At 41.7% G+C, this 21,811-nt stretch overlaps 1 protein-coding gene across 1 annotated transcript in view; it reads right to left on the bottom strand.

Moving 5' to 3' along the window:
* The window catches only part of SYNJ2 (synaptojanin 2), a gene marked incomplete at its 5' end in the record, with an annotated part of 38,086 nt that overhangs the window by 235 nt on the left and 16,040 nt on the right, over window positions 1-21,811 (bottom strand). Inside the window, 13 exon segments of the mRNA XM_029087277.1 lie at window positions 2-558; window positions 2,550-2,746; window positions 4,063-4,171; window positions 4,920-5,032; window positions 6,245-6,379; window positions 9,010-9,162; window positions 9,744-9,912; window positions 11,181-11,259; window positions 13,366-13,584; window positions 15,626-15,743; window positions 17,791-17,947; window positions 18,150-18,308; window positions 20,203-20,410. Of these exon segments, the coding sequence (XP_028943110.1) occupies window positions 2-558; window positions 2,550-2,746; window positions 4,063-4,171; window positions 4,920-5,032; window positions 6,245-6,379; window positions 9,010-9,162; window positions 9,744-9,912; window positions 11,181-11,259; window positions 13,366-13,584; window positions 15,626-15,743; window positions 17,791-17,947; window positions 18,150-18,308; window positions 20,203-20,410 (2,373 nt within the window).

Genomic DNA, 21,811 nt, shown 5'->3' on the forward strand with positions numbered 1-21,811 from the left:
GTTCTCTGGAAGGGAGCAGGTATCAGAGAGCTGTGGATGCTGGCTGGCTGGTACAGGAGGGCCCTGAAGGTCAGCCACCAGTCCTGCAGCATTTGGTGCCAACTGCTCAGCTGTGGTGTTTTCTGGGCTGGCAGAGGATGTAGGAGCGGAGAGAGAAGACTGTGTGGGGTTGTGAGCGTCCTGAGTCTCAGGGCAGAACCCAGGATTGTTGTTGTTGGAGTTGAACATTAACCCACTAAAAAGTGGGTTGTCACTGCTCTGGAGAACTTGCAGATGGAGAGCTGCAGGAGCCGACTTCTTTCTTCGAGGTGGCACCTTTGGAGCAAAGGAAGCATTTGGGGAAGGCAGCACACTGGCCTCAGCCACGCTTGCTGAGGGGGGCTGCCTTTCACTGCTCCCCCTGCTCTCCTGAGGCTTCCCAGGCTGTGGTGTTCTGGGTTTAGGGACTGGAGTAATCTTGGTCGGACAAAGAATAGGTCCAGCTTCTAGACAGGGCTCTGGCAAGCCAAAAGGAGACTGTACTGTCCATTGGTCAAATTGCTCTTCTGTAGGCACGGCCTAAGGGGGAACAAGAAATTTGAGAAGAAAAAGGGCTCCTTAAACTCTGAGTTACCACTAGTGCAAGTCTTACTGACGGCATTACTGAGAGAAGCTGACAGTGACAGTACTGGAATTAAAAAAAGCCGTGCAAAGAGGGGGCCTGACAGCACAGTTCTACGCTCTACCTGCTTGGTTCTGTTCTCATGCATCGTGCCTTGGACCAATATGCTCATCTAGAGAGTGCTATTTGAGGACAAAGGTCCTGCAGCCTGTTTGCTCCCTGTATGAGAAACACGTCTCTTTCTGACCATCTTTCATGTTAGGATTTTGCTGTGGGCCAAATTAACACAGTTCTGATGCGTTATTTATTTAGGTGTTCCTGCTCCAGCAGGGGGATTGGACTAGATGATCTTTCAAGGTCCCTTCCAATCCCTGACATTCTGTGTGATTCTGTGATTATTTATTTGTCACATCTCTCTGCTGACTGATACTATTTAAGCAAGAACACATAAGGAGGGCTAAATTAGTTGGGCCATTAGCACGTGTCTTCGGGTAAGTTCTGATACATAAGGTTTGAATGACAATTTGCTTAAGTTAAGCCAATAAATGCATTAATGGCTCCATCATGTCTCATTGATGCCAGGAACTGAAGCTAAAAGTAAAACTCTCAAAGTACGATTTAGCATATATTCACCATTTAAAGATTATATAAATAACTGGAACTCTGTTCAGTCCAAGAGGGCTGGGGCTGCTTCAGATTTCCACTCAGTGTGACTGAAAGAAAGTATTTTAATTCTTTACTACTCTTCCATAGCATTAGAAGATAATATACAGGGGGTTTTTAAGGCAGTTAAAATATCCAGTCAGTATTTCATAACAGACATATCCCCTGCCACTTCTGTCTGTAGGCTGCTGTTAAGTTGCCTACGTTTGATGGCATGCTTTTTTAACGATAGAGGTGGACTGAGTAGAGGTTTTCAAGTACACAACTCCCATCTGAACTCACTCAGGATGGAATGGAAGTCTGAAGCAGAGTCAAACTATTGAAACAGATACATTCCTGCAGGAGATTTCCTATAACTAACACCAAAATAGCAGTCCCTCTCAGCACCCTTCAGGAGTGTCCTGGGAGTGGTGACAACATAAACAAAAACAGAGCATTCTTTGTTACTGGACGTTGAAGGAAAGGCCATGCCTGTGCTGTCTGGTTTTTTTCCTCTTTTGTGAATCTGCTAAGTAGAGCTGGCACTAAGGCAGTGATAGAGAAGGGGTGGGTGCCTTTACAAAGGAAGGTAAGGCAGGAGTCCTAACCACTTAGAACAGAGCTTCCTAGCAGATGTTCTGTCAAAGGAAGGATATGGAAGGTTATATTTGTCTCTCTCTTGTACTTAAATTGCTTTCACCATTAAATACTAATTTTGGCAGCTCTAGAGGTGAAGAACTATTATCTCTATTGCAGAGACCTGTCAGAGAGACAGATTAAAACCCCAGCACCGACAGGTTTGTATTTTTAAGAACCCGAACTCTTGAGTAGAATCCAGAATCCAAAGTGAAAGGCTGAATCCCGTTATAAGGTGAGTGAGAAAAGCTACGTGTCTCTGAAAAGGACACAGAACAGCACACTGATCAAGACGCTGCCTCAGATCAATACAGAGCAGATCACTCATGATGTGGTCAAAAGTAAACACTGTGATAAAAAAGGGATGAGTCTTAGGTCCTGAGAAGGTTTAGACAAAGCAGAAGAAAAGTAACAAAATCTAAGAGAATGGACTGACAAATAGAAAAGCTGAATACAGCTGAGTAAGGAAGTCAAAGCCCTTTTTCCTTTCTGATTGCATGGTACATTTTTATGCCTTGATGGCTACAATACAGTGAATCATTTCAGCACCTGCTGACTAAGAGCTAAAAATGACAGGATTTCATACAAACTTGAACAGCCCACCCCTCTTGCCATCATGCACATTGTGTAATGGAGGCTGGATTGCAGCATTTTGCTGCAACTATCTTACATTTTCTGCCTTGACTCCGGTCCTCTGCAGAGGTACTGGCTTCTTTGCAGTTGGAACTTTGGGTGGCGGGCGATGGGGCACAAGCACTGGTCCTACCTGTGACCCTTGAAATGACTTTGTGGTGCTGGGAAGAGGCTCAGGTTTGGTGGATGTTTGGTTTCTAGTTGGAGCAGGCTTTAGTGCATCTTCCTGTAGTCCTGGAAAAGCAAAACCAATTAATGTCTTGGCTTGATCAGAATGTAGTTTCAAGATAATTTCTTTCACAATCATGTTTCCCAAGATGTGTGTGTGCGCCTTTAGAAATAAACACGGGCCTTTGCAACCCTGTCACATTTTTAAGAGGCAGTTAGGGAAAAACTCCCCTGTCTGAAATAATTCCATGCCAAAACAGCAGTGCTGTGCTATCATCTGGCCAAGTGGATAAAATCACTGGCTGGGACTTGAGGAGTACTGGACTCAAGTCCTTTTGCCCTGGTTTCCTTATCAGGATAATCAAGATAATGCTTGTCTTGTACTTTGGGAAGAGCTGTAAGTGGCAACTGGTGGTACAGCACAAGGGACTGAAAGTGATGCTGACCAAACTAGTTTCCTTACCAACACTGAGTGGAATGCTTAATGTGAATTCAAAATAAAAAGAGAATAAATCTGGTTTTAAAAAACCAAATGTACAGCACTCTTTGTGCTGAAACAAATATCAAGATGCCTTTGTGATATTTCTAATTAAATTGGATTATTACAAACTGCATTTGCTCCATTTACAAATGAAAAGGGATGTTTTTCTCCTAAACTGAGAGCCTTGCAAACTGAGGTGGCTATCTCAGAGTCATGCTGCATTCTTTCTCATTGATACCGCATCAGCAGAAAGACTACTTGCAGCTCTGGAGGGTATATTCACACTGCCTAAGTTTCAATACCTAAGCTCATCTCCTGCTCTAACTTGCCCTTGCAAGAAGCTCTCCTCTCCAGGGATTACACAGAGAGCCTGTACACAGAGTAGCCTGGTAGTTCATTATTCAAGCTGAAGTAGTACAAGTTTCTGTCTAAGTTACAACTATACTTGCTGTCCAAATGTGAACAGAATCCAGGTTATTTCTGCCACAGCTGTATTTGCTCTCCACTCCTGCCTGGAATAGCGAGCGCTCACTGACTAGAGCAGCAAATATCCTTTATGTAACTCTGAACTAACACAGGCACCACCAGTTTAGAAAGTTCTCATCTTTATCTTTTAATTTTTCAGACTAAATCTGGACATAAATAACCCAAAATGCTCCCAGTAACAGATTCTACAACAAAATAATACAGCTTGAGACATCTTGAAAAAAAAAGATTAATATTATCAAAACTGAGAGAGAACACTACGTACAATCTTGCAAGAATGTGTCTGTCAGTGTTCAGGTGAGCTTCTGAATAGAAATACGTGCATCTGGGCTATGATGGTAAGGATGAAAATACACCTACAGTTTTCTTTATTTAAAGATTTTTTTTTAGAAGTCAGTTAGAAAGCTGTGCTCACCTCCTTTTGCTTCCATAAGACATCTAATAGCTTCTTCTGCTTCCTCAGCTGTAGTGGTTTTGATCTGCTTGACATTGTAAGGTTTACTTATTCCAGTCCGGACTTTAGGCTTTAAAAAAAACCATACGAGAGTCATCTTGAGAAAACTGTTCTTTCTTGTGCACCTGTAATCTTAAAGCTGAGCTCACACACCCATAAAGTTCTGGTTTTGCCAGTGGCTATTCAGCAATCTATACATACTATGGAAATGGTGAGGAGTCTTTTAGCAGATATTACGTCTTTGTTACCAGCTGAAAGACAGGCCGATGGCTTACTGCCACAGCTGGCCCCTTAGCCACTCCTTGTTCAATACACCAGGGTTCTCATCCAACAAGACAGGAGTGGGGAAGTGTTTCCACATTCTGGTCTTGGTCTCCTCAGAGGGCTAGCAGCCTTGCTGGCAATGGTCACGAGTTTTCCTGTATGCTGGGCACCAGCATGGCCCATCAAAAAACAGGTGAGAAAAGAATTAAAGTATATTATCACGGTGTTGAAAATTCAAGTTAGCATCTGTTAGAAAGCACCATGTGGAATAAACCAAGAGCGCCCTGGTCGTGCACCATTCTCTCTCTCTCTCTCTCTCTCTGGCCTTTCTAATTCCTGGCAACTAATAATATTTTTCTGGCATCTAGCAGGTCCTACAGTCTAGTATTGCAGTACAACGGGTTCATCACAGCATTTCCTGCTCAGGCACGTGATGGATTTCCTTCCTTGTATGACAGGTGCCTGGTGTACCTGATGCTCAGTGTCTACAGTGTCTATGCAGATGGAGGAGATCAGGATGATGCTAAGAGGCCACACTGAGTGGCAGGACTCACTGGCTGCTGAGGGGCTCCAGGTAGCAGCTTTGCTGTTGCCAGGATGGAGCAGGTAGAGTGGCTTCCTGGAGAGAGGGCACCATCTGAGGGGGACTTTTTGCCTGATGTTCCAGCTGAAAGAGGAATAAAAATGGCTTTTTACATTCAGGAGTTGGTACAACATTTTATCTGCAATGGAGCAAAACCAACGTGCTTTGAAATTGTTTGTGATGTGTAAGAGAGAGACGCTTTCACCCACCCTGCTCCTCCAAGGGACAGATATCTTAGGCAAGACCTCCCTGTAGGACCTTGAGTTCCTCTGCCTGAGTGCCAAGAACAAGACACTTTAGGAGGAGTGATGAGCTGAACTGTTACTGGTCTAATCTAAGCATTTATTTCAGAATAAAATGCTGAAATCTTGAACTGTTTCAGGAAGCAGTTTCCTCGTTAGTCTTGCTTCTATTTAATTAATTTAATAACCTCAGCTGAGCCTTGACATTGCATTCCAGGCACAGAAATACCCATACGAGTGTTGTCACTTCTGCAACAGACTCAGAAATGAATGGGAATAATCCTGAAGAACTCGTCTTCCAGCAGAGAGTCTGACAGAACCTTTAATATAAGTCTGGAAAATATAGGCAGAAGAGAGACTTTTGGGCTGCAAGAAAAATATGATGTATAGCTTGTGTCATACAGAAGGCAAAGATGATTGTGCTGATCCAGCAATCAGCATTCATCCAGAAGTAGCCATAAAAACAGCAGCAGCACAGCACTGATGGCATCTCAGGTGAGTAGACTTGGGTAAAGAGTATCGCTTCCCCTTTGTGCCTCGCTGAAAATCATAAGCCACTTGCTATTTCTTTCATAAACACAAAAGCATGCAAAAATTGCTTGCAAAGCAGGAAAAGACAAAAACTGTCCAGAACAAGTATTTTGTCAAAGCTTTTTAAAAGGAAGATTACAATTAAGTCAGAAAAAACCGAAACAAACTGTAAGAAAACACCCAGTGACTTTGGAAGTCAGCAAACATAAATGCTGATATTTATTTTTATTGCCACAAAATGGCTGGTCAATTTGCTAACCTGAGTGATGAGTTAGTACGAAACATATGGGCAATTCCATCCTCACTAAAGGCATTTTTTTGTGGAGTATCTGTCATCCTAAGGGACAAACTTCTCCTGTTGGCAACTGCAGCCATAGTCAGGCTGAAACAGGCTGGGAAGCAAGTACAAGTACCTCAACAGCCTGACATTTCAGAACAAGGTGTTACTTTTTTTATCACACAGAAATAGAGGGCAAAACTGTTCAGCTGGGTCCAATATGGCATTAAAGAAAGTTAAACTCACCAGGAGGGGGAGGCCTCTGTGGCGGCTGAAGTGGCCGAGGCCTGGTAGGAATGGACAGGGACCTGCTTGGAGTCCGGCGGTGGCATTCCCCGCTTGCCTCCAGCTCTCGCTTCAAATCAGACAGGTCTGTATCATCTAGGGAAGTTTTAGAAAGGATCTGGATTAGATATCCACTGGGTGAGATGCACCAGATCTGAGTGGTCAGGAGAGAGGGGATTATGAATGACAAGCCTCAACCAGATATCTCAGCAACACGACATGGCTCCTTTCATATTGTTTTGCTGTCCCCAGATATCTCCCTGCTCCCACTCCAAGAAACCTCTACCCCTTTGTCAAACACTTCTCTCTCTCTCTCCTTTTCCAGCATTTATTAACTTTCATGCTGACATGCAGACTGCCTGCATCTGATTTCTGGGTTACTAGTCACCTTGTTAGATTCTGAGCTTTTCACAGCCAGACTTAGTGACAACCTGCTCTCATTCAAACGGTGGCAGCCACGAGAAGGCTGGTCATGGTCAATCCCTTGCTCTTCCTCCCTGAACACAGGAATTCCCTCTGAGGCTCAGACAACTTTACTTGCTCAGGAGAATTGGTTTTATGCCAGAGAAAAATCCGTCTGAATGGCTCACTCATCTCATCTCTGCTTTACAGCAACATCTCCTAACAGGTACTCCTGCCTCAACCTGCTAGCCCTTGGCTGCACCGTACGTGACTTGGTAATTACAGAGTCTCTCATCCTGTCTAAGCCTCGCTGACAGCTGGAGAAGCAAGAAGTAGGGAGAAATTGCTTTGCTTTAGTCTCCCAGTCTGCTGAAGTGGGGGCTTTCACTTCAGTTCTCTCACCCCGCTGTGGCTGCCCAGCCACACAGCTATCTATGTTATTTAGGGCTCCAAAATGCGCTGGGTTTAGTTTTGTCCCTGTGGCTTGGAGAGGATGAGGAAGGAATTGTGGTAGCAGCAGTCTCATAGTTCAGGCATTTTTACACAAGTTCCTGTTTTCCAGAAAGCTGTGCTCTGCAGGGAATACTGAGCTGCCTCACAGTTTCCTACTCCCACTCAGCAGCGGATGGCACCCACAGAGACAGAGCCTGTGATCTGCCCAACCCACCCTCCCCCTTCTCTCTGCATTTTCAGTACTTGCAATCTGCAGATATGGCCTCATCGGTAGGATCCAAGGAGTTATGCAGGTGCCTGAAAGCACAGCTTGAAATTCTTACAGTAACACTGAATACAAGACAAAAACCAGCTACCAGCACTCTCTCCCTTCCCCTAAAAGGCTGCTGGTTTTAGGCAACGGCTCCCAGGGACATCAGTTTTGAGAGGCTTTGCCCTTCTCCGACCTCAGAAACACATATCCACACTGCTCTGCCCATCACGGGTTTCCATCTGTGTCTAACACGAGCTCTGCAATCATCATACCTTCAATTAGGAGTTATTCAGGCAGAATTGGAAGCTTATGGAGGCATTTGAAATTGCAGAGATTTTCAAGATGGATTGAATATATCATATTTTGAGTTGTGTGAGATCATGACCCCACAATGACCTCCTTCAAACTATACTTTATAATCTTAATTTACTTTGTGATATTTTTTGTGGAGAAGAGTTAGTGTGGGTGAAAAGAATCACTGCAATTCTCTGTAGCTTAATGAATCGTCACAGAGTAGGCCAGAGGTGTTTGGAGGGCAAGGCATCCTATAATACAAAGTGATTGGCTCCACAGTATTTAATAATGACAGATTAGTCCTTGGCTCAGGGCTAGGTTTCTGGGTCTGGCCACACTGCACCCAGCATATGACTCAAGGTGAGCAAGAAAGCTGTACATCACTCTGATTGTTTGGAAAATCTCTCTGTGTAAACTTTGGAATTTCATTTAATCTTTTTGAACTCTGTTTCTGACTCAACCTTTGAAGGTATTAAAGTTTTCACTTTTATGTCAGAAGACAAAGCACTTCTCAGAGTGTGCAGAAAGACAGCTACCGAATCTCTTGCTGTCATGATGAAGTGTTTAATACATGACCGAGCCTGGCAATGCTCGGCCACCACAGCATGTCCTGATAACATCCCAATATAAGAACACCACTGGTTTGGCTGGTTCCTGCTGCAGTTTTTGTCACAGCTTTATCTTCTCTTTACTCAGTCATTTCACAGTAATGTGCAAACAAGCCAGCTGACCAGGAAAAAAAGTTAATACGTTTATGAAGCACTAAAAGAATGAGCATACCTGTTGTGTGAACCTCAACTTCTTCAGAAATAAATAAAATAGGAACAAAGGAGTAAGTAATTTGAACACAACAACCCTCGTGGACTGTCCAGCTTACACCTGACTACACTGCCACAGCTATTGCTCAAAAAATGGGGCCAACCCCACTACTGAATGGTTTGATTTTGCTCTGGCCCTCACCAATAAGAAAATAATGGACAATTTTCTGTTGTATGCTCTGGTGCCGAACAACATAAAATGGATAAAAAGATTTAATTTCTTCTAGCTATAAAAGGAAATCAGCATTTCTCAGCATTCCTGCTTTGCCCTGAGCTAGAGAGAAGGAGGGTCTAAGCCTTATTATTTGTATTGCTGTTATGCCTGAGGGCCTCAGTTACAGTCACCAACTCAAGGAGGGTTGAGCACTATATGAACATGTACCAAAAAGATGATCCTTATCTTTGGAGGACCTACAATGAAAATATAAATGAACAGGGAAATACAGACAAAGGGAGAATAAGCAACAAACCTTCAGGTCTTACTTTAAGGAATGTAGCTAATTTACCTTTATACAGCCGTGGGTTTTGTCCAGATTTGTTTGAATGGCCTGTGGAGGCAAGATGTCCACAGCCCTCAGGCATATCTTCTGCTGTGTCTGCTACTAGGTCTTGACACAAAGCATCATCTAAATAATCATCTTCATCTTCCACTATATCACCTGAGTTAAAATATTTGATAACAAAGACTTAGTGAGGAAATTCATTCTCTGTCTCTCCCTGCTACCAATCAATGAGTTTAACATATGGGTTGGGCAAGCTTCTTGTGTAACCCATGTGTTCGTTACAGTTTGTTTCTATACAGACAACTGTACCATACACTGGATGTGCTAACATATATTATAACATTAAATGGATAGGATGATCTAAGCAACAGTTCTCTGCCCAAGCACAGTGCCGGGTCATGGCTTTAGTTATAGAATCATAGAATGGTTTGGGTTGGAAGGGCCCTTAAAGATCATCCAGTTCCACCCCCCCTGCCATCAGCAGGGACACCTTCCACTAGACCAGGTTGCTCAAAGCCTCATCCAGCCTGGCCTTAAACACTTCCAGGGAGGGGGCAGCCACAGCTTCTCTGGGCAACCTGTTCCAGTGTCTGACCACCCTAGTTAACAATCCTCTTTTAAAGAAGTGCAGTTTCTTACAAAATAAGATACCACTGACACTCATACTGTACCTTCTCCGTGCAACCAAAGTCAGCGAAACAATTTCTTACAACTTAGCTTAGAAAACCGGTGCTCACCTTCTGAGTCATAGTCCAGACTTGAGAAGTCAAAATTTTCTTCCAGAAGACAGGAGTTTGCCGTGGGGGACATGGGGGCAATGCTGTCCCGTTTTCGAGCAATTTCCTCCTGAAGGCCTTTTAGCCAGTCCTTGGTCTTGGGCCGGATCTTCACTGTTCTGCCTCTGACCTAATGCAAAGCAAGCATTTGTTTCCCCTTTGCCAAGCAGCTTTACAAAATGAGAACGCCTGAACAGAATAAACAAGCGCTGCCACTCTATTGTACAACTGCTTCAGAAACTGATAAAATTAAAGCTTCATTTCAGAAGCTAAATGAAAAGGAAGCACTCTTCCTACCCCCATAACCAAGTTTTCAGACTGTAACAATATTCTTGAAAGAACATTAGCTTCACAGCTCAGAAGCACTTCTGCTGCATTTGGGAAATCCTTGAGAAATAGGTGAAACATCAAATATCATCGGAACGACACTGTGATAGTATAGATAGAATGGTATGGGAGGGTTCAATTTTTGAGTCAGTAGCTTTAAAATACACAAGTTTGCTACCTGCTGCCATCTGTAAGGAGACTCTCTGCTCAGAAAATCCCAAATCTGATAGTTGATGTATATGGAAAGTACATTATTAAACAGATTAAGATCCCATCTGCTTATATGTGTTGCTCCATGACATTTGGGGTGAGATGTATCCAAGCCAGCAGCTTTGTCAGCAAAGTTAGTTTGGAAAGTTTGTGAACCAGGATCCCAGCACCTTCACACATTGCGCTTATACAACTGTGTTTTGGTCTGTGCTATAAATTACATCAATTAAATGAGCCAAATTAAAACATGAAACTCCAACTATGAAAGAAGAATGAGAGTTAAATCCATTATTTCAGTGTTAAGTTTACAGTGCAGCCCCACAAACAACTTTGTCAGCATAAATGAGGGGGTTGATGAATTGTAGAGTATGTGCGTGGGAAGGAAGAGCAGGGGATTGGAAGGTAAACGCCTACTGCTAGTGCTGAGTTTGCCACGGAGGACAATGACTCATGTTGTTCCAGCTTGGTAGAAGGAGCTTATTTGATACACTTAAGAGAAACAGAAAATCTCCCAACCACAATTGTGAGGATGCTTTGGCAACAGTATAAAGTCACATAATCTCAGGAGAACTGCTTCAAGTGCCAGAACAATGACCAAGTCCAGGCATCCTGTAGTGGTATCAGAGGCCAGATCCTAAGCACTGCTTAGAGGCTCCAAGAAAAGTCACCTCCTCCCCTGCTGAAACCGAAATACTGCAGTGAAGGCCTCAGCAGCTGTGAAAGCTAAGGACTTTCTGAGCACTAAGTTTCTTTAAAATAGTGCTACTTGGTTTAGCTAGAAACATAACTATCTCATTCTAAGGAACCACTATTTGAGACATCTGTTGTGATATTATTATTAAAGGTTTGAGAGAGTCTTACTTTGACACCATCTATATCCATAACACGAAGAGCTGACTTGCTGTCTGCAAATGTCACCAGCATTTGACCTCCACTGATCCTAGTAAAAAAAGAGAAAAGAGAAAACAATGTATTTTACTTCACCATTTAATAAAAAGCCTTAAAGGCAAGCACGATAGTTTTGAACAGCTTGTGGTGGTGCAGTTCCCTCTAGGCCTCTTTGCAATCTCAGGATAAACCAATATTGTGTTCTTGTTTGGTTACAAGTGCAGTGAGTTGGGACAATCAGGCACTCCCTGACTCTACCCAAAACTCCTGCTGCCTGGATCATAGCCCAATCTGGTAGGTACCAGAACTGCACAGTCTGGAAAGTACTGGAATTGTACAGTTGCTGAGATACCAGAATCACCTAACGCAAGTTGTGGCCAAAATGAAAAATAAAAGGTGATTGTCCAAAGTCAATCACCTCACAATCCTATAAGTAACAATCCTAAGTGAGATCCTTTGAGCTCTTGGGGATCACAGCGGGCTGTGGCCCAGTATCTTCCCCTGAGCTGGGATGCCTCTCAGGGTAGATTGCACAAGGTTCACAGATCATCTGCTAATAGATGCTGACAAAGAAGAGAGATCATCCACTGGTAGATGTTGACAAAGGAGAAGAGTGAGTAATTCCCATAACTGGATTTTGCGAAGTTCAAAGATCATTTGGTACCAGTAATTCATTACAATTTACAAAGGAGAAAATCTAAATAGGTTAACCTCTGTATTTGTATGAGAGCATGTGTATGTTTGTGTTTGAGTGTGTGTGATTTGATTTAAGGAACTCTGTTGTAAGTCTTGTGTAAACCCTGCCATTTTTTAATCTTTAACTAAGTCACTGTTTGATCACAAAAAAATTTGTTAAATCACTCTGTTAGTTGGCTGATGATCAAGTGTCATTAAATACCATACAATCTAATCCTGTGATGTATCTAATAATAAATCCTAAATTGCTGCTGTCTCAAAGTTGTGTAAAATTTCAATTTGCAATGAACTACCTTCTACTTTCTCTACCTTCTACTCTCTCATCTGCAACACAGCTATGTATTTGGTTTTAGTTGTATTTTCCTCACAATTCCTTTTTTTTTTTTTTTTTTTTGGAGGATGGGATGATCTGTGAATCCCAGTTGGCCTCTTGCTTTCCCCCATCCTCCCTTCTGTGACCCCCAGTACCCTGCCCTTTACTGGGTCACCAGTAGTACAAACATCTCAGCGGCTGTTCACAGGATACCAAGTCTGATATCCACGCTTCCTCTGTACTAACTTCCATGGCTCTGCATATCCCTCACCTCAGTGGACACGTGATGTTCTCAAAGACTAGTGTAGCAATTAAAATCAAAACAAAAAATAACTAAACCACCACAGAATGTTCTTTTCTTGCTCCTTTTCTCCACAAGCAAGTTGGTGCTGCTGTTCCTGCAGGGCTGCTTTTGAACCCTTAGCTTACATTTGGTACTTCATAAAACCACACAACAAGAAGTCATCAGTTTTCTCCATCAATAAATGGATCAAACACAATACAAACAAGTTTCTGGTCTTGTTTCCTGGGTCAACTGTCAGGTCTTGACCGGTTTTGCCTGTATTTCTCAAAATATAGTCTCACAGCAATGCTGTAGCCCTGTACAGAATCAACTAGAATGAAATTAAACTGCTCTGCCAGAAGGAATCACATCCTCCCTCTCAAACTCAGGAGATGCTAGAACTGCAAGAAGCCATACCATTAAAAAATAAGCAAAATGACCCCCTCGAAAAAGGAGAGACAGCCAGGAAATCCTAGTGAGTGTGAAGGAGTGCTGGAAGGGAGCAGACCTCCTCAGAGGAAGTGAAGTAAGGCCCAAGGACCTGCCAGCAGAAGCAATGCACGGAAATGAAGCCTGAATCTAAAGGTGATGATTCACATCGAAGCATCTGCTTTATGGTGCTGTACTGAATAAAGTTCTCCTCCACTCAGCCAAAAGAGCTGTTAGACTATTTCATTAACAGGTTGATGAGAGGTAAAAAAGATATTCAAACCACTTGTATTCAGTTTCTAATGAAAAATTCAAGATAGAGTAAAACAATTCAGCATACTGCTTTCTAATACAAAATTAATTCTGTCAGGACAAAGAAGCAATTTCTAGTCTGTGTTTGTGAATAGATGACGTGCCATTTCAGGTCCCAGACTCACCTGACCAGAACAATAGTGCCGTAGTCCTCAAAGATCTGCATGAGCTCTGTACGCAAGTCCTCAGGAAAGTCATTTTTCTCTTCAGGTGTTGGTGACAGCAGATTTACCACTACTGTGGCATCCAGTGGTCCCTGGAAAGATGACACTTCCTGGAAAACGCTCTCACGGGCAGCTTGATTAACCTCCTGAACTTCTACTTCTACAATAGCTAACACTGGCCTACATGAAACAAAGGGGAAATGATTATATAAAATTAAGATCAACATCACCCAAGAGGAAATGTTTATATAAAATTAAAATCAATGTCAAGCAGCAGGACAGGTAAGAAATTAGTTGTGTGAAGGACCAACAGTGTTTTGTTTAAAATCTATGCATCTATGATAATTTTTAACTCCACCATGTCAAATCTCATTGCAAATATTTAACTAATCCTACTATACCTTAGAAGGAAGTGTTTACTATATTCTACACAGAAAGAGAAGCGGAACAAATTATTTGAGGTCTGACTGCAAAAAAGGATTGTGGCTGGTAATACAACCCAGAAGTTCAGAGTCTGGGGGAATGTTTCATTTTTCCTGCAGTGGAAGATCATGCCTTGAGAACTATTAATTATATTTACCAGCCCTGCATTAGCTGAATGTAACAGTGAGAACACACCATAAAGGAATACAAATAGCAATTATGAGTAGCACTTCTGGCAAACCTACAGTCTAAAAATACCAGGATACTTCACTCATTATCAAACAGCTGTCTCCCAAAACATCTATAGATTGGGAAGGCAACATACTATTTTCTGTTAGACAAGGCCACACAAAGATCTCTTCTTCCAAAAACTAAGGACTCTTAGTGTATAATGCAGTTATGTAGCAAACATATGTCAATCCATCACCATATAAGCAGCCAACACTACAAACTTGCTTCTTCAGCCATTTCTTACAAATTACCTCTCCGTGTGTTAGATCTAAATAAAATTGAGAAATCTGTCTGAAAGAGTAAAGTTTGTCTCATGTCAGCAGATGCAATCCACGTTCTCAGACTTCTACTTGCACATACACACAGAGCAGTAACTGGGATGGCTGCTCTTCTATGTCAAATTGCTGCCTCCTACTTGCCATAAAGCAGGCTCTGGAATATGCATTACCAGAACATAACGAAACCAACAACAGCAGAGCTAGAAAGGAATAGTAAAGGGGAAAAAAAAAAAAAAAAAACCCACTATAGGAAGTGTCAACTATTTCTGTAAGCACTGTGAATCATAATGTGTTTCCATATGTCACAAATTTATAGTTAAGCCCTTTTTCCAGCACAAACCTTAGGAAAACAAACCTGCTGACTATAATTAAAAAGCAGTTTTTGCAGTCAAGTTTGCTGAAATAGAAAACCAATGTACAACAGCCGTGTTTCACAGACTGCATCCTCAGGGTCCTATATAATGAGTGCAGCAGTTCCACTGTGCTTTGTGGAACACAGCAATGTCAAAGCCTTGACACAGAGAAATTGATTGCAAGAGGCTTGTTCTTCCGTTGCTGGAGGAATACAGAGCAGTCCTCGCATGCAAGAGCACCAAGAGAAGCACAGAGCCAGCTCCTGCGAGTCACTGAGCAGTGCTCTGAGGAACAATATTGTAGCATTTCTACAGGGCATGCGAGGGGTGAGACAAGGATTATTCTGAACGCAAGGGAGCTTTCAAGGTACATTTATTACACAATTTGTTTCTGAGAAGTGAAGCGGTGACAAGTTTAACAAAGAAAGGCCCTTCATATCCCTGAAAAGAATTTAGTGATAAGGACCAACCAGGGGCACTGGTCTTTGTTTTTAATTCCTTCTCCCATCTCCATTTCTAAGGGAATCCCAAACACTTCACTACTCTGAAGAGGTCACGCCTGGGCCTGTGTACGTGGCTTACACCTCTTCAGGCCACACAGTCCCAACCTCCTCCGCTCCCACAGCAAGCTGTGGATGGAGTCCATCAGAGCAGCTTGTTCAGGTATCAGAGCTTTCCAGAACAAAGCAAGAGAAAGCCCTCAGTTTTCTGTACCTGCTGCTGCAACTTACACAACCCTTGCTGAGATCACAGTGCAGCAGAAATCAATACAGGACCATAGATACTTGCCACCCTGGTATAAAATGGAAACTGAACACAGAATAAGGGTGCAATTCCTGTTACAGTTGGACTCGGTCCCTCACTCTGAAGGTGTAATTCAGTATGACCCATTCTAACCCAGCAGCCCTTTCGCTGATTATTTGCTTAGGACTTTACCTGTGGTCAGATGCTTGCAGCTCCGCTCTCCCATAATACATCAAGGCTCCAGGGGTCCAGGTGTGCCTGACTTTAGTTTCAGCATTCAGATCACTGTCTAGAAGATTGATCTCTCCAGCTATGAAGCACAAAACATGATTTAAAACTCACTCAAAACTAGTTTTACTAACAATTAAAAGCTATTTAATTAGGATGCACTTCACAGACCCTAGCAGTGGGAGGTGGGGTTTCTTCGTTCTTGTGTATACCATTCAAAGAAGACCTTGTATCCTAAAAGATTTACAAGTTAGGGACTAGGAAAAAAAATACAGAAAGGACAGGGAGAGCAACAGAAACAGCTGATCACTAGAATAAGACACCTGCAAAACAGTTAACCTGAATGTCACCCCATCAATTACCTGTACAATCTGGGTTGACAGAGTCATATGAGTATTTTCCCTCCTGTCCCATTACTGAGCACAGACACAGACATTGCACTTACGAAATACACTGCAAATCTGAATAATGCACAGGGATTGGAAAAATAATATACAAGACATGAGAAAGCAAACCCACGCAAATCCAGCCTTCAGATACATCCCTTGCACTGCATTAACGTGACAGAAAGTGCTCCAGACATTATGCTAGAGTGAGGTATTATATTGCTGTCAGTAACAGGAAAGTTTTTAGGTCACTGTTTGGGCAAATGGATAACTCTATCTCTTTTCTGTGCGCTGAAAATGAGTTAATGCAGAATATGGCATTTCTGCCTAGTCACTCCTACTGGGGCTACACTTTATTCTCAGAAAGGCAAAAAGGCCTCTATCCTAGAGCACCAAAAAGAAGCAAGACAAAAGAATTAGAGCTGAGAGGCAGAAGAGCCTTGCCACCAGCAGTAAAGGAGAGGAGCTCTGGCAGCAAACAAATTAGAAAAGCTTCACAGAGCTCAGAAGGTGGGTGAACCTGAGACAAGGGGCCAATTCTATACCCATGTGACCTAGCTGTGGGAGGCCTACGAGCTCTGAAGAAAGGAACCTGCCTTGGCTCTTACAGGCCAGCTAGACAGGTCCTACGTTCTGTGTGTACTCCACCAACTAAAGTCCTCCCAAGGGCAAGCGTTGCCATGCAAAATAGAGAACACACATTGAAAATGCTGAAGGGTTTTCTCTCTCTCCTAAAATGAAAACAACCAGCACAAGAGGGCTTTTTTAAATTCCTTACCATGTCTCATACAGTTTTGCTTTCCCAGATTACATCTCTATGAATGGTTTAAGCTCCTCATTTTACTTTACTTTTCATTCCTTAAATAAGAATGAATAACTAGATCACATCAACATGTACTCTCTGATTGCCATAGCTTTGCTCTGTAGTTTTTATACTTAGTGAACTCATGGTATGACTTGGATTCCAAGCAGTAGTTGCCAGGCATGTGAAAATCACATCTGCAGTTACAAACCGAATTACTTCTCCAGTGATTACACTTTTAATATTAATTTGTTCAGATTTTATAAACATTGGGAGATAGATGTACCTGCAGACTGAGAGAATGTTTATGAAAAGTGTCCCTGGATACACAAAGAAATACTTTTTATTTTGTTATTGTAACTTTTGAATAATAAGTGAAAACAGCCCTTCTGTTGGGCTAGCCACACATGATCTGAAAGTACTTTACAAACACTAATTATTGAATCTTCCCCAACTGCAGAAACTAGCAGAAATGTTCCTAAGAAACAGCAAGGCAGAAGAAATTACAGAAAAATGTTTATACCTCAACAAAGGACAACAGTTACAACAATCTAGCCATTATAACATGGGAACTTTATGTGGACTAACAATTCTGTTGAGAAGCAACAGAATAATTTCTAGATTGCTACAGCTGGATTGTTTTCAGTTCCTCAGTGAGTTCCCAGCACCTTTTCAATCCATAGCATGAAGCCTTCCTTCACATGCTCAAGAAAAAAGGACTCTCTATCTCCACAAGTTATTCCAGTAAAGCTGAAAAAACATATGCTTGACTAAAGCCACTGTAATTTGACTAAGCCTACAGGACACATCTAAAGACAGCTCTCAGCCCAGGACTCGCTAACTCCCTTCCTCACCATTCACTAGATTAAATCCCCTTATGTGGGTTCTGGATGGAATCTGAAACCACTTTCAGATAAAGAAGGAGGAAAGACCCTACATACCTGTTTTTTCAAAAGGCAGTTTCTTTCTCCACCAAAGCACTCTGTCAGTCCAAGCTGGGGTTCTGCACTTATCACTTGTATCATAAGCCTCTGAGCCAATGTCATATTTATATGTTGGTCCAAAATTAATAGTCCCTTCATGGAAGTCTTTAAAAATCTGTTAAAACAAATACCATCTCTGATTAAGTTACAGATGAGGTAGGTGCCATTGTGACACATCAACTTTCTCACAAACAAACAACATTCTGATTTTTAAACAAATTACTGCATTCATGTACTACAAACAAATGTTCACTCTCTCAAGGAATTAGACCAAGCCAACATGCAGGTATTCAAGAAAATCAGACACACTGCCTTACTTTTCCACTGGATTTTTGCTGTTGTAGTTGATCAAATTCCAGAAGTGTCTTCCAATCTTGACGTTTGAGAAAATAAAAGACTTCCTCATATGTGAGATCAATGCGATAGTTAAAATCGCCACACCAGAAGACATAGTCATGTGAGAACACGCTCTGCCCCTAGTTGAGAGGTACAGAATACTGTTAATGTTAAATCACATTCATGAAAACACCTTTTAAATGCACTGAAATGTCCAAGTCAGTCTCTCTGAATTACTAAATACCAGACCTACTTGCCTATTAGGCAAGTTAGGGACCTATTAGGGGAAAAGTTACACATACAGACCAGTAGTGCCTCCTTGCCACACTCAGAAAAGCCAGTACTTCCCTGACAGCGACACATTCATGAGGATAAAATGAAGGGAACAGAAAGTACCATATCATTGCCACATTCTACTTGTTAAAATCCATCTTGTGCTAAAACGGAATGGTTCCTTCACTGTCTTTTGCACCCCGTTGAGTTGAATTTTGTAAACAAGAGTGTTAGACTCTGACATCTGTTTCCTGAAGGTATGCCTAAGCTGGGACCCCAGCTTTATATTCACATCTTGGCTATCACGAATATTAAAAATAAGTTTGTTTCCCTAACACATTTCACATACATATATTTACATACCCTAAAAATAACACAAAATGTGCTTCTTGTACCAATGCACATTCAGCAACAAGGGTCCTGAGTAAGAACAAGCTCCAAATTTGATCTTATGTGCATGTTATAGTTTTGTAAATGTATTGAAATAAAACGTCGATGAAAATTCACCCAGTTCTAAGTTTAACACCCTATCCTCTAACCAGTTGTCTTTTTTTTTCTTTTTTTTTTTTTTTTTCCCAGTTAAGCTATAAACCTCTAAAACCCAGAGATTTGTAAAGGAAACATTCCAGAGCCGTGGCTGTCAGAGCACTAGAGGGCACTCTTTATATATATTATACACACAAGGTACATTCAGCTGTTGTAAAGGCTATAAAACAGTTAATGAGGTATTAGAAGAAAAAACTACCACAAGCACAACTTTATGGCCATTTGGAACAGATATTCTATGCAGGACATCCAGAGTTCTTACATAAAACAACTGATTGATATGCTGCACGTGCCAAGCCTCTAAACCTTGCAAACAACAGGGAGTTAAAATTTTACGCTTTGCAACCTAAATGCCATTTTCTGCTGACTAACTGGAATACACAAACTGCATTGAATGAAATCATTCCCTCCCTAGTTTAGGACCTCTCCAGAGAGGTCTGAGAAAGAAAGCATTGTGGAAATCAAAGCAACTAACATGAAGGCAAGCAGAAGAAGCACTGCTACCAAATTCCACGAGTTATCTACTGGCCTGAGTAGACAAGTGTGGAAAAAAAACCACTAGGGTGATGGATTTGACATGATTTAGGGGAAAAGTTACACATACAGACCAATAGTGCCTCCTTGCCACACTCAGAAAAGCCAGTACTTCCCTGACAGCGACACGTTCATGAGGATAAAATGAAGGGAACACAAAGTACCATATCATCGACCAAGAACTGATATATCGTACCTGAGCAGGAGCAGCTAAAGCACCAATGTACTGAGTGGCATGGATGGTATTTTAGGAACCCTTACTAACTAATGCCAAAGAGCTATCAATATCCTACTCTCCAGCTCTAATACCAGTCACCTAGATGTTATCCACGAGGCCTTACAGATTTGTCAGTTAAGTTGCACAGTTCTGAAAGATCAACTTGAAAACTGCTCAAAGGCGAGGACTTTTCAAGCACCGCAGCAACTGTATTTTTTGAAAGGTGTAGAACTTTTGTAAAGCAAGTGCTATACTGGGTGGTATCTGATCTCCTGTGAAACATGCTTCCTTCTTTTTTTGTTGTTTGGATTTTTTTTCATCATTTTCTTCTATGCCCATTCTCCATGGCACTGAGAGGACTTCTTTGGTGACCTGACATCAAAGACAGCCTGAGACTGGCTTTCACAACGTAAAGATACAGCCTTTATCTCCAATGTTTTTAGCATACATACACCTACACTTACCATTGGGAAGCTGAGTTTCTGGGTGATTTCTTTATAATCTTCATTCCTCTCTTTCACCTGAGTCTGCCCTGCAGTTAAGTGACTGCATATAAAGCAGAAACTGGTGCTATAGAACTGAAAACGAATGCTCACTGCCCCTTTATTTCCAGCTTTTCCTCCCATTCCTGTCTTCACGGTGTCTACTGCTACATCCCTGTATTTTAAAAAAACAGAAAGAGAAGAGAGTGAAGGGCTGCAGGGACAAACATTCAATTAACTTTGACTGTAACACAAAGGAAAAGCCAGTTTGCAATGCCATGTCTTCTCCCCTCCAGAAAGCTTGCTGCTTCTAGACAAGTCTTTTAGTTTCTTGATGATGTTCACGTACACAGTTTCAAATTAAGTATAATACAACAGTATAGAAATAAAACTATTTGAAAGTATTTTCCTCCTCTTCTTTCCCTTCCAAACAGACCAGCAAGACTTTATTTCTGAAATATTGGGAATTTCTACAGAATATACTTTTCAAGTTTACTCTACCATGATCTTTAAAATAATTACAGTAACTAAATTTACCATTATGCTTCCTTTGACTTTTGAACATAGGGGAATTTGTTTTTCAGACAGTTAATAACTTAATTAGCAACTATGTGCCAAAACCCAACTTCACAGCTGGTGCCGGATTTTTCAGTCAATTAAAGAGCAACAGATCATAACCCGTAATTTGTTAAATCAGATGCAATAAAGTCAGTTATCATTAAATACAACTATTTACACTTAACTCCTAAAATAAGTTCTGTACTGATGACACATTGCTTAGGTCCTCCATGTTGTTAATTACACAGTATTTCAATGGCATGATTATCATACACTTTACTACAGAAAGATTACTTGCTTGACAAAGGAGACCACCTGCTTGCAGGATAATTTCTCCCAGATAGCCAGCCTACTCTGAGAATAAAGCATGCCTGTCTGATCAGATAAATAAATTATGAGATCACTGCTGCAACCAATCCCAGCAGCATGGATGTCCTTCCCAGTGGGAAAATTTTACTTTCCAGATAGAAGTCAAGTAGATCTGGACTAGAATATTACTAGATTTAAGCAAAAAGGAGGGGAAAAACCACCAAGTCTTATTTGAGTTCTTTTCAAGCATTCATGATTTCAATGATGCAAGATGTTACAGGTTCTCTTTTTCCCCTCCTCTTCATTTTCCTCTCTCTTCCCTGCCCCACATATTTTCTACCTTTTTTCCTCTCTTTATTTTCCACTCTTTTCCTGACTGCAGAAGATGTCCAGAGAAAACACCCTCAGGGAGGTAAAAGGGACCACCAATGTTTTCTATGAAAAGATGGGTTTCAAGCACTCCAAAAGAAGCACATGTTCAATCTTTCCACCATAAGGAGTTCTCCCTTCCTGCTGCCTGCCTACCCCACTGCTGACTGACGCTTACCTGACTTGCAATCATGGCAAAGGTTATGTAGAGATAACCCACTGTACATTCAACTGCTTGTATCTCATTAATCCTTCTACTGCTGTATAAGCTTCAGATATTCTCTTATTTTATTTCTCTGTTCTCTAACTTTGGTCCTAATCTCTTCAATCTCTGTAAACACAGAAGCCTTCCCCC

Source organism: Antrostomus carolinensis, unplaced genomic scaffold, assembly GCF_000700745.2.
Source record: "Antrostomus carolinensis isolate BGI_N321 unplaced genomic scaffold, ASM70074v2 scaffold4321, whole genome shotgun sequence".
In the NCBI taxonomy this organism is placed as follows: Eukaryota; Metazoa; Chordata; class Aves; order Caprimulgiformes; family Caprimulgidae; genus Antrostomus; species Antrostomus carolinensis.